General features: G+C 45.3%; 1 protein-coding gene across 1 annotated transcript in view; it reads left to right on the plus strand.

Annotated features, from left to right (window-relative positions):
• Window positions 1–8789: 8789 nt before the first annotated feature.
• LOC128405218 (uncharacterized) overlaps window positions 8790–13862 on the plus strand; it is a 34903-nt gene continuing 29830 nt past the window's right edge. The window contains exons 1-2 of the mRNA XM_053371625.1: window positions 8790–8932; window positions 11623–11752. Coding sequence (XP_053227600.1) covers window positions 8849–8932; window positions 11623–11752 — 214 coding nt within the window. The 5' untranslated portion in view covers window positions 8790–8848. The remainder of the gene's footprint in view (window positions 8933–11622; window positions 11753–13862) is intronic.

Here is a 13862-nt window from a genome sequence, read left to right on the forward strand (position 1 = left end):
CGTGATATAAGGTTAATGGGCAAGGAAAGGCCACAACTTTATTGATTACAGCAGTGAAAATGTATTGGCTTAGGCATTGGATCTCTAAAACAAGGGTCGTGCCATGGCCTCCCGCCAAGCAGGCATCGGACAGAATACACGACCGCCAGATTCCTTTAACGGAATACCCAAAAATTGAAGGCATAGGCGATGGCCACACCTAGCCCTTCGACACACCACAACACATTATTCCAATGCCTAACCTACCCACCAATACCACAAAAGTTGTGACGATTGCTACGAGGTAGGCGAAAAAACCAAAAGGCCTAATGCCAAATGGAAAAACTCCTACCAGGCCCCCTGGACAACCAGGGCGACCAACCTAAGGTCCATAGCAAGGCCAATGACCTAAGCCCTAACTCAAACGGAGTGGAGGGTGGGTGACTCGCAACAAGACGACGGCGAATAATGAGGCCGGGGAGAGGCTGGCGCTGCAGCAAAAGGCTGCTGAGCACGCCCCCTCGGAGGCACCTGGTTGGGTGCCTGCCAAGGGGCGTGGGCGCCAGCCAGGAGAGGTGGAGGCAGGGGGCTAATGCCCCCTGCTAGGGGCGGTGCTCGGGCTCCCGCCCACAACCACTCCCCTCTCTTCCAGGGAGGAGAGTCTTTGTGGTTCGAGGACCCGACCCCCGCAATGTGAAATGAATACACAAGGACACGTGTTATAAGGTTAATGGGCAAGGAAAGGCTACAACTTTATTGATTACAGCAGTGAAAAGGTATTGGCTTAGGCATTGGATCTCTAAAACAAGTGGGTTTATTCACCAGTAGGTGGAGCCTGTTGATGCTAATCCAACTATAGGCTCACCCCTGATGTCACTGAGGGTCGTGCCATGGCCTCCCGCCAAGCAGGCATCGGACAGAATACACGACCACCAGATTCCTTTAACGGAATACCCAAAAATTGAAGGCATAGGCGATGGCCACACCTAGCCCTTCGACACACCACAACACATTATTCCAATGCCTAACCGCCACCCGAGCCGAAAGGCTCGCCGCCAATACCCTCACAGCTGTAACCAATCCCTGATGCTGCTGATGATGCTAGTTAACCAAATGTCATTCCCTTGGTCTGAAAGATGAACCCCATCATTCCGGTACAAGGCTTGGTCGCCAATCCGGATACGGTCAGGAGAGATGACTCGGCCATACAAAAAGCAACGGGCTATTGCACGAGTCAAGAGTTTCCTGGATTTTTCAATGGCCATACAGTTCTGCACACCATGCCACACAACTCTCTTCAGGAAGGAGGACCAGAACACCGTTGTTCTGGGACACAAGGCAGCAATCTCATCCAAATCTCTTTTTATGTGCCACGACAAGTCCACACTTCTTCTGCTAACAAGGTCATTTTCCCCTAATTGAAGGATAAGGATGTCAGGAGGGCCAAACGCGGCAACTCTCCCTCTCAGCAATGGCATAAGCAATGCCTCGTCTCGAAAACCAGGAAACTCGCACTCAGCAATGGCATAAGCAATGCCTCGTCTCGAAAACCAGGAAACTCGCACTCCAGGTGGCAATCCAAGGTTAGGGGTGAGGCCACAGCTAACTGACCGTACGTGGGCCGAATGGACTATACCATGGCCACAAATCCAGACACTTCTGAGAATGGCTGAGAATAAAGGAAAGTAAAAAATTACGGATAAGTAGAGGTAAAGGAGCAGAGCGCATTCTAACGAGTGTCACCTTTATAAGCATCGAATTTCCACCGGCCCATTTCCTTAATCTTATCTGCTGGCAGGCCCAAGCGTGCAGCTGTTGTGGCGGCGCCAATCCTGAATGAGTGTGCCGCATAATCCTGGGAAGATAAACCACAGGCATCAATAGCTTTGCGGAGTGCCCTTGTGAATTGGTGTCTCAACAAAGGTGACCCATCCTCGTGAACCAGGAGCGGGCCAGAACCGGGCGGTCTGAGGTAAAGGTACCATCTAGTGTCCTTTACCGGGCATGGGCCCTGCTGCGCTGACGCTGTAAGCTTAACTAGAACACCCATACCGGCCTGATCAGTTTTGGACTGACGTATCCGCACCGTCAAGCTAGATTCGGACCACTGCACGTCCTCCCTAAGGAGGGCACGCGTTGAACCGCCTGCGCTAACTTCAACCACAGCTTCACCAACTCCCAGAGCGCCAAAAAGGCGATAGCGTATGCCGCGGAAAAGAGGCGGGCTTCAAACCTGGTCCAGCAAATTGACCTGAGCTTTATGCGTATCTGAGATAGCAACCCATAAGAAATTGGCTTACGGCCCTCGGCCCTGGGGGGTTGTAGCCTGCCCCAACCTTCAATAGCTCTGCGGATCAGGAAGTCACTACACGGATCGGAGGATCCGTGTCTCATATACTGTCTCATATACACTGTCTCATATACCACTAACCTTGCTCCAGACAGAGGAGGAACACAGAACAGAGTCACCCCCAAAAATCTCAGTGGGTGGGGAGAAGCATGCAGGAGCCAGCAGGCCTTTCAATTTTGGAGCCAAACCAATAACAGCTCAATAGGTGATGACCATCACTTTGAATTGGGCTCAGAAACAAATTGGAAAGCAGTAGAGGTTGAATAATATTGGAATAATATATGCTATGAATAATGGGCCCTCAACAAGGCTCTGACAGCAGCATCCTACACCAACCTCAGTTCCTGAACGTTCTTCAAATACAGTTTTTTGAATGGCAAGTTGTAATTCCTGAGATTTCCTTTTCAATTAAAAGATACTTGCCCTGTCTGTCTAAGCATTGGGCCCCTCTAGAGGAGGAATCCAGTACCAAATCTGGTCTTATTTTTACAGTGTAAAATGTATGCAGTGTAAAGGGATTGTGCCAAAATTAATCAGACCTTTTGGGAATTGCTTTGCCAGATTTTGGCTGTTTCCTTCATCATCACCATAAGTTGCAATGATGTCATCCTTAAGCATACAGCACAAGGACACAAATGGGTTGCAAATATTTTGCAGTACCCTGTCCTGAGCATGCACAACTATAAAATCCCACCAACCTCTCTGCCTCCCTTAGCTATTCCAAGTCAACCACCTTGGTCTCAAGGAAACAAACTTGTTCCTGGAGAGCCAGGAGTTCATTGCACCTTGGACATACCCACGGCTTCTGTCCAACAGGGAGATAGTTGTACATGTGACAGACAGTGCAAAACAATGAAAAGCATTTATCCTACCCCCACTAGCATTCTACCTGCATAATTGTTTCTGTAGTTTAAGTTGTTTTATTGAGAGCTTGGTTTTGCTTTAGGTCAAGGGATAGTGGTGTGCCCCAGCTTTGTTGCCCTGCTGCTGAACTTGAACATCTGCTTAACTCTTCTTCACCCTTTGTCAGATGGAGCTAAGGCATTTCATCAGCTAGGACTCCCTATAGCTCATGGAGGAGGCTCCCCTTGCTAGGCTGCTCTAAATTTATTTGCCTGGCTAGTTCCTCACTAGGTCAGGACATATGGCTCAAATTCTGTTTATCCCTCTGGGAGTGGGGAATGAGCAATGGGTGCTGATTGAATGGGGAATAGTCAATGATTATTGAGTCACCTGGCAGTTGGCTCCAAGGGGGGGATAGGACTTCTTTCCTTACTGAGAAGGGGTCCTGTTTAAAAACTTTTAATAGTGCTTCTATTTTGTTTACTGGCAACAATATTCTAGCTCGAATAGAGTTGGCTGAGCAGACTAGCTGTGGCCATGTGGCATTCTTGGATCAGACAGATATCTTTTGTGATACACACACACACACACACACACACACACACACACCCTCCAGTAACACCCTGAACTTCATAATTATGAGCATTCTATGGGGCCATGAAAATAATGTAATGTACTCATGCACAAATATTTTCAAAAAAGCTTTTGTTTTGCACATTGCTTGAGACCCAGAGCAATTTGCAGTCATCTCGGTGATCGCAGCACAACATCCTTGTCAGCAGTTTAACGAAAGGAAGACTTCATACGGTCAGCAACACAATGCCTGCAGTTCACAGCATTTCTTGTCTGTAATGTCTGCTAATTAATTTATTCAGTTAATTGAAAAGATTGTCAACATAAAGCCAAGAGTTCGTGTGTGAGTTGAAGATTGGTGCCAAGATCTGCCTTAAATCAATTACAAAACTCTCCACACTATTAGAATAAAAGGAAGAGCAGAAATCGCTGTCACATAGGGGTTTTTTTTAATAAGACTCTTTAAACGCTGCATTTTAAAGTGTACGCTTGAAAGGTACAATGCAAGCTTATACATATTTACTCAGATATAAGCTCCATTGAGTTCAAGGAGTTTGAAGTGTGCCACAAACCCTCATGTGCTTACAAGGTAGTTCTAGAACATCAAAGGAGGGTTCACCCCTCCTTGTAGTGAAATACAGTTCAATTACAATCTTAGAGGTCAGCCAACCTCCCACTCAGACACCACAATGACTGATGGGTTCTTATTGCCTATAACTAGCCAATTGGAATGTTTTATCATTAAGGTCCCATCTGGACTATATATTTAAGGCAGTGTTATGCCAGTTTAAACAGTTATGGTGTCCATCAAATAATCCTGGGTGCTACAGTTGTTTGGAGACCATTATTTCCCCCAGAGAGCCACAGTTCCTATAGTGGTTTATCTGTCAACCCCTCTTTCCAGGGAACTCTTGAGAATTGCAGCTCTGTGGAGAGAATAGGGGTCTCAACACCATTAACAAACTAGTCTCCAGGATTCTTCAGGGGAATCTGTAACTGTTTAAAGTGGTATGATACCGCTTTAAATGTATAGTGCGGAAAGAGCCTGCTGGTAAGTTACGATCCTGTTACGATCTCTCCTACAAAGATGTTCTTTTTGAGCAATACCAAATAAATGGTATGTGTCACTGTTAATTGCTTTACACTTCCAACATACATTGCTTGATCCCCGTAAATGTTGTCAAGTCATGAAGCTATTGATCTTTAATAAGGACTTTATTAACATTTCCTATCTTTAACATCTCCTAGGGTGTAAGTACCCACACTGCAGTGTTTAATAAAGACTGTAGCATCAGTTCTCATCAGCATCCATGCAGCCAGGGAAACTCAAGCCAGAGAAGAGAGTGCATGGATGCTGCTACACCAACAAGAATTTGTATTTGGGCTCAGACTAATCATGAAGGGAGTATACTTTTAGGTAGGGACGCGGGTGGCACCGTGGGTTAAACCACAGAGCCTAGGACTTGCCGATCAGAAGGTCAGCGGTTCGAATCCCCGTGATGGGGTGAGCTCCCGTTGCTCGGTCCCTGCTCCTGCCAACCTAGCAGTTCAAAAGCACGTCAAAGTGCAAGTAGATAAATAGGTACCGCTCTGGCGGGAAGGTAAACGGTGTTTCCGTGCGCTGCTCTGGTTCACCAGAAGCAGCTTAGTCATGTTGGCCACATGACCCGGAAGCTGTACGCTGGCTCCCTTGGCCAATAAAGCAAGATGAGCGCCGCAACCCCAGAGTCGGCCACGACTGGACCTAATGGTCAGGGGTCCCTTTACCTTTACCTTTATACTTTTTGGTAATTTCTGGGCTCAGCTTCCAATTAGCCTGGAAGCTCCTTCCTGGTAAAATTTTGTACTCCAGACCCTCAAGTCCTGATCATTGACTGAATCACCAGTTGAATCTACACTTTAAAGAGAAAGGTGGGAATCTGCGCTTCTTAACAATATGAGCATACGTAACTCACACTGTTATAGAACAGCACACTTTAGTTTTTAAGAGGTTTCCCCTTCACAGCAACCAGTGTATTAAGAGCCTAGGAGTGCAGCCCCATGTTTTGTCCTTGGCAACAGATTCAGACCCTGGACCAGTTTGTACTAAGTTTGCCAAAAAAGTTTTTTTTTGGGGGGGGGAGTTTAAAAGGAAGACTTGCATTAATTCAAGTCAATGATTTGGAAACATACAGGCCACAGTTTTTGCTTGCTTGTTCTTTTCTGGCCGCCAGATATATTTTTAAATTATGGCTGCCATGGTGGCTTGAAAGGCTTCTTAACTGAAGCTCATGCTGCCGCAGTTACTGTGTGCTGCATCCTGCAAGTTGAAAGGAAAATGGAAAGCGTTGCTAGGTAGCTGCTTGGCATGCTTAGGTTTGTCCTTGGAATGGGTCTAGCCACTTGAAATTCAATCTGGAAGTAACTCTGAATGAAGAGCTGAGCAGCCCAAATGTTTTATGGATGCTCAACAAGCTGAATCCAGACTCCAGACTGGATCTCTGTTGGGTCCCCGGCAAGAGGTGCTAGGCTTAAAGGCTGAAAACTCTGTGGCATATCAAAGACAACTGGTGGCTCCAGGATCAAAACAAAAAACTCACTGACCTCCTAGACAGTTAGATATTATATGAATACCCCTAACAATTCTCCAGCAAGTTAAGGTTTTGCCAGGTTTTTCACTGGCTACTGCTCCTCTGTCTTGAATTGAATTTTTTAATTGCAGGCATACACACATGACAATGCTTATATCCTTGCTGTGTGGAAGGCACTGTCTTCTAGTCAAAAGAGAAAGCCAGACCACTTCTTTAGCTGGTAAGCATAGTCAGTGGTAGAGCAAGCCGTTTGGGTGCCTGGGGTGGCACGTGTGCCCTGCACCTGGGGGCGGGGCCAACCGGCGTAGGACACTCCGTGGGGCCGCTGAGGAGTCTGCCTGCCTCCTTCCACTCAGCTGCCCTACAGTTGAGGGGGAGGCAGCGGGAGGACCATTTGGGGAAGCGCAGAGCCTGCAGGCACTCAAGCCACTGTGTCACTCCCAGGAGAGATGTGTGGCTCGGGCGCACTGCAGGCCCCATGGTGAAGAAGAAGAAGAAGAAGAAGAAGAAGAAGAAGAAGAAGAAGAAGAAGAAGAAGAAGAAGAGGAGGAGGAGGAATTTGGATTTGATATCCCGCTTTATCACTACCCAAAGGAGTCTCAAAGCGGCTAACATTCTCCTTTCCCTTCCTCCCCTACAACAAACACTCTGTAAGGTGAGTGGGGATGAGAGACTTCAAAGAAGTGTGACTAGCCCAAGGTCACCCAGCAGCTGCATGTGGAGGAGCGGAGACGCGAACCCGGTTCACCAAATTACAAGTCTACCGCTCCTAACCACTACACCACACTGGCCACACTGGTGAGTGCCGCCTGGCATTTTGTCACCCCCCTCAGTGGTGACACCTGGGGCAGACTACCCCCACCGCATCCCCCTTCCTCTGCCCCTGACCATAGTAAAATAGGGACTATGTCCAAAGCAGAGCTCCATTGGTGCTGAGCCACTTCAGTTTCCTCTCCTCCTGCTACATGCTGGAATCAAATCTGCTAAGGGTCCCGCAACCCCTTTGAGCTGATTTTGAGATATAGAGGAGCTGCCGGGGAGAGTTCCATTCTGCTAGTGCAAGTCTCTTATGCTAGTGGAACAGGAGCCTAGGGATGTTCATATCCCCTTCTTATATCCTTGCCTCAAAAACATACTTACTTGACAGTAATTTGCATTGAAATCAACTATCTCCACAATCCTATGCACACCTACTCAGAAGTAAGTCCCACTGCGTCTCTAAGCAACTTTAGTAGTTGAGGGGTGCAGACAGACATCCTATATCAGATGACAGGGAAAGGAATAATCTCAGCTGGAAGGTGATGTAGCAGGTTGTGCTTTTGGTACAACATTTTTATTCTACTTCACATTATATCCTGGAAATCTAGGGCTGGCCCAACAGAAAGCAATTTAGGTAAAGCTTAAACTGTGACAGGAAAGACTGACATTTGCTTATCATTTCCGTGGACAGTTCATATTTTGAAAACTCTCTCCATAATAAGGAGAAAGCAGAGCATGGGTGGTGTTTGCTCACATGTTCAATGAGCAAACTGAATTGTGTGTCCAAAGTAAACATTCTTTGATCAGTGCTGCTTTCATTTGCAGGAACACATTTTTAAGGGCAAAGGGACAGAGCTCTTCTTCAAAAGCAGCAGAAATTTGCTAAAATGTGAGTGTAGGATAGAATTAGGAGGGAAAGGGGATGGGGTGCTGAAATTTTAGTTATACTGGTGTTATCTTGTCTGTTAACCACACTCTGGAAAGCTATACAGTGGTACCTTGGGTTAAGAACTTAATTCGTTCCGGAGGTCCGTTCTTAACCTGAAACTGTTCTTAACCTGAAGCACCATTTTAGCTAATGGGGCCTCCTGCTGCCGCCGCCACGCAATTTCTGTTCTCATCCTGAAGCAAAGTTCTTAACCTGAGGTACTATTTCTGGGTTACTGGAGTCTGTAACCTGAAGCGTATGTAACCTGAAGCGTCTGTAACCTGAGGTACCACTGTAATTGCATTATGGCAGCCTTTTCCAACCTGGTGCCCTCCAGATGTTTCAGGTTACAATACTGGCTGGGGATGCTGAGAATTTTAGTCCAAAACCTCTGAAGGGCACCAGATTGCAGAAGGCATATTATGGGATAACAAGGATTTTGTGGCTAGATCTCCAGCTCTGTAGTTAATCATTAAAATAAATGTCACCAGGGTCTCAAGGATGCTATTTTTCACCCTGAGATGTTGTACACTGCCACAGTGAGTGGCTGACTGAACTGCTCATAAGCTGGCAGGTTAAAAAGTGTCAGCCCTAAGTGTGAGAGTCTTCCAGATCTCAGTCCCAGAACTTGTTCTCAATGTCCTGTATAACATACAAAATCATCCTAAGGGAGAGTTCACCTGAGCATGCTCAGAGGCTCTGGTTGCTTTGGAAGAATGAGGTGAAGGCCAGGCAACAGCAGGTTATGCTGTTGTGACTCTCCCCCCCTCTCCTCCCCCATCACTTGCCATGAGTGGAGAGCTTCTGGGCAAAGACAAACCCTGAGAACTTCCATCCAATAACAAGATGAGGAGGCTTTCCCTGGATACAGTGCATTGTAGCAACCTGAAAAGGTGTGTTTGTGTATTGCAGAGAGAACAAACAAACGAGGTGAGTGCATTGCTGCTCTTTTCGTCCCCGCTTCCCTGCTCAGTTGATCTTGAGACATTTTCTAAATTATGCTTGATCTTTCCTTTCAAGGTGTAATATTATATGCGAGGCAGAGCTGTCAGTGTATGGAGTATTTGCTTCTGAACTGCAATCTCCCTCTCTCCCTCTTTGTCGGAGTTCTTTCAAATGGATTCATCAAACTTGTATGTGGGAAGAAGGGGGCAAGGGAGTCCTTTGCTTTGTTTCAGGAAAGGTGCCTGGGAGCAGCAAGACTGACATGTTCCTCAGCCATTTCTGTCTCTCACTTCAGGCAATAGCAACCCCAGGCATATCTGTAACTTCAACTGCTTAAACTAGTTTAAAGGAGCAGAGCCCCCTCCTCTCTCGGCTTTCTTCCCACCCTCCCCTTGCAAATCTGCTTTCCTGGAATAATTTAAAAACAACAACTCTTCAGCCATTTCCCCAACAGCATTGCCAGAGGTGAGAAGCAGCTCTTGTTCCACTGAAGTGGGAAGAAAGAACGTGCGCCCCCCTGCCCCATTTAGTTTCTGCAGGTGTTGCTTCTGCATAAGGAGGGGAACTAGGCAGTGGAACTATTTCAATGGGTCCAGGACAGCAAGAGAGTGTGGGGCACTAAATTGGGGGTGGCAAATTTGTATCCCCCCTTCTCCAGTGGCTAGCAACCACTGCAATCACTACCAGTGTTTGAAGAGAGGCGCATGGGTGTATGTGTGGATGCAAGGCCATCTAAGACCTTGTTTTTGGATATTAACAGCAGCTGGGTATCAGGGTACGCAGTACCACTTCCAGGGTATGGCCTGCTGCAGGTAGTGGGGGTATCTGCAAAGTATTGACTCAGAGTATTTCTCTTTCGGGTTACCCCTTCAGGGAGCCACAAGGCAAGACCACTCCCTAGAACCTTTGTTTCTTTTTGCCACAAACTCAGCAAAGCTGTGTCTTGAGTTAATTCGGATTGTGAATTAACATGATGACCTCAAAGTCAGAGGCACTTTTGCTATAGTTTGTTACTAGTTTGGCTGGAGAAACACAGGTCCCTACCTACTCCCCAAGCTCTGAGGCATCATTGAGTATAGGGTGTATGTCTCTCATCCCATTCTATTCACATGTATTTGTTTCAAAATAACAACAACATGTAAACTTGCTGGCTTGGAGACAGTGATTGGATTTTTTCAAATGAGTATGCACACCTCAGGCATGGATGCTTCTCTCAATTTCCTTATCTATCTTCTGTAACTCCAGGCTCAAAATCTGTTCCTGGCACATTTATTTATTTATGGGGGTGGGATGGGGGAAGGTGGTGCTTTCCAAATGAGTGTAATGGGAGATAACTTCTGAAATGTTAAATATCCTTAAAGAGTTTCTTAAAAAACTCTCATGGATAACTATTGCATGGAGCTTGTTCCAATTTACCTATTTAGTAAATGATACCTTCTTACTAGCATTAGAAAATAAGTAAGTAAGTAAGACTTGGAATAGAACCCTACTGGATCAGAACAAAGGACCATTTTGTGCAGCATCCTTACCCTCATAGTGACCAATCATAGGCCTATGGGGAAGTCCACCAGAACAATTCCGAGAAACTGGTATATAGAGTCCTATCTGTTCCTGTACTGGAGATGGAATACAGCAGGGTTTCCCAAATGTGAGTTTCCAGCTGGTTTTGGACTACAACTCCCATCATCCCTAACTAGCAGGACCAGTGGTCAAGGATGATAGGAACTGTAGTCCAAAAACAGCTGGAGACCCGAGTTTGGGAAACCCTGTATATAGTCATCATGGCTACTAGCAAACTGTAGCTTCAGATGCCCTATGTTTAATTCACATAATACGAATAAGTCGTGAAAAGATATATATCCAGTCCCCTAGTATGCAAGGCCCAAAAAGTCAATGGAATTTTTTTTCTGGCAAGCAGTAGAGTCCTACAGCCAAATTATTCTGTGAACCGCCCTGAGACCCCCGGGTATAGGGCGGTATATAAATTCAATAAATACCATATTTTTCATTCTATAAGATGCACCAGACCACAAGACACACCTAGTTTTTGGAGGAGGAAAACAAGAAAAAAAATATTCTGAATCTCAGAAGCCAGAACAGCAAGAGGGATCGCTGCACAGTAAAAGCAGCAATCCCTCTTGCTGTTCTAGCTTCTGTGATAGCTGCGCAGCCTGCATTCGCTCCATAAGACACACACATATTTCCCCTTACTTTTTAGGAGGGAAAAAGTGAGTCTTATAGAACAAAAATACGGTAAATAAAATAAAAATAAATATACCAAATATTTTCTCGGAAGGAAATTCCACTGATTTCACTGCAGCTTACTTCTAACCACATCTGTTTAGGATTCCAAACTTAGTTTTCCCCAAAGCTGGGAAGACTTGAAACAGGACTATGAAGGAGCCCATTCAAAATTAACAGTTAACAATGCAGGAAAGAAAGGAGGGTGTTCGTATAGAACCTAGCCTAGTGTACTTACTGTAGGTAAAATATACATTCCTCACTCTGCCCACACCCACCACAGGCCTTTTGTCTCTGAAAGGTTGCCCAGAAGGAAACGAAGCTATCACACTGAAAAAGTGTCCCTACTCTGCTCTAGAATAAAGTGAGGATTTCTAGTTCTCTGGCGTAGCAGAATCAAGTTCTTCTTACAGTAGTTTACTGCACTGCTTCAGGTTGTAGGATTTGTTTGGACTATGGGAATCTATGCCAGTCACTTCCAAAAGAATGACGGTCAGATCCTTACGGCAATTACAGATCCATCTCAAGCCAACTGGATTGCGATCCATGCCGACACCTGCAAAAGTAAGAGCATCTCTTTTTTTATATTAAAAAAAAAGCATCAGCCACTGCTGTGACTCACACCTTAATCTTCTCTCTTGGCCTTTGAAGGATAAAGTGCTATTTCTGTCCACACCAATAATTGCTGAACACATTCCTGTAATCCTTCTTACAGTACAGTATTTGCATGCTTAAAAATAATGTATCCCTTCATAGTGACTTCATACAGCGCCTTTTACCCATTAAGTAGGCAAAATAAGTTTAATTAATGGTATATTTATGGTGATATTATTAGCGGCATAGTTTCTCCATGTAATAGACTGTGCTGGTTTGAGCCATTTCCTCTCCCCTTTAAAATCTGTTAGTTCCGTGAAAGGAATGGATAGAGGCCCAAGTAGAAAATCCTCAGCGCTTTGTCAGACTTAAGTTCCTAGGATTCCTTGAGGAAATAATGATGGTCAAAGGGGGAATGAACCCAGCATAGGTTTGTAATGGAAATGAGACCTTGGCTTCGGCTGGATGGTTACTCAAGGCAACTGTCCATTTCATCAGACCTTACACACCAATTAGACTACGTATAAGGCACCTTCCTATGTTTTTGCACTTTTCACAAGGGAACAATTTGAAACAGTTGCCCAGTCAGTCATGACTTATTATTGCTGCCATGGCATGAGGGCAGAGGGCCTTCTTGGTAGTGGCGCCTACTCTGTGGAACGCCCTCCCATCAGATGTCAAAGAAATAAACAATTATCTGATGTTTAGAAGACATCTGAAGGCAGCCCTGTTTAGAGAAGCTTTTAATGACTGAGGTTTAAATGCATTTTTAATCTTTTGTTGGAAGTCGCCCAGAGTGGCTGGGGAAACCCAGCCAGATGGGCGGGGTATGTATGTATGTATGTATTTATAAATAAATATTATCTAGACCTAGTCACTATATTCCCCACCCCCCAGATAATATGTCTTCATTCTAGTGCCACTGGTTTGTGGTAGAAACTGATGCTGGCATGGGGATACGTGGAAGAATGACATGCCGCCCAGATTCCATGTGTGATATCATTATAGTAAGGCTAGCACATGCTGTGTTAAGTCTGTTGTGAACACAAACTAACAGATTAAAATCCAAAAAAAGTAAAAGCAAAATCTTAATGATTTACTAAGAAAAAACAATGATTTTGAACTTTTGTTCACGTGACTGCAGCTGCCACATTAATTACAAACCCAATTTTAATATAAAAGAGCAGATTTCGAAATGTCCCATGGAGAGAAGCAATTTATTTTTACATCCAATAATAGGGTGTACGTACACCCTACACGTAAAGTAGAGCGCTCTGCCTTGGGATAGGGTGCAGTTTCCATCGCCTGAAGCCTACAAAGTGATTTTGAACATGGTTCCAAAAAGAGTTGATGTTGCAGGACGTTTGTCATCGGAATGAAGCAATTGTTATGCAAGATTGTGTGGTCAAGATTATGGAATGAGGCAGTGCATGCGGTTTGTGGTGGACATCCATTTAAGGCATCCAGCCCACTTTGCATTGTACATGCTTTTCCTGTTAGCCATGTGGTTTGGAGAATGTGCAAGTCCACAGAGCCTTCAAACAGTGATGGTGCTGAAAAACCGCAATGCACAAGGTTTAATGCACGTGCTTTAATATTGCATTAGATCAGTTGATTGTGCCAGGGCTGAACCCTGTCTTTACCATCTGTCCACAGTGCTAGGGGCAGATGAAGGAATAATAGATGAAAGCAACCCTGCACAGGTTCAGGGTGGGTTTCCTTTCTCATGGAGTAAGCACAGAGAGCCCCCACCCCACGCCTGCTGCCAAACATACTGGGGATTTGCATACAGGCTTCTAGCTGAGAGTGCTATTTCCAGATCCAGCATCTCTTGTTCTGGAAATTAAGCACTTATTAGGACCCACTCCTTCCAACTCATCAACATATCCATTTCCTCTGCATCCAATAAACAGTGAGGCAACAATGGACAAGTATGTACTAAATCCTCAACAGCTCTCTTGTGATGCGCTAAGTTACTGCACACATGGGAAGACCAGAGGGGGGGGGGTCTGGAAAGTGTAATAAAGTGTGAGAAACATTGCACAGCCACAAGGAGAATTTATACACCTAGGTACTGTAT

Source organism: Podarcis raffonei, chromosome 17, assembly GCF_027172205.1.
Source record: "Podarcis raffonei isolate rPodRaf1 chromosome 17, rPodRaf1.pri, whole genome shotgun sequence".
In the NCBI taxonomy this organism is placed as follows: domain Eukaryota; kingdom Metazoa; phylum Chordata; class Lepidosauria; order Squamata; family Lacertidae; genus Podarcis; species Podarcis raffonei.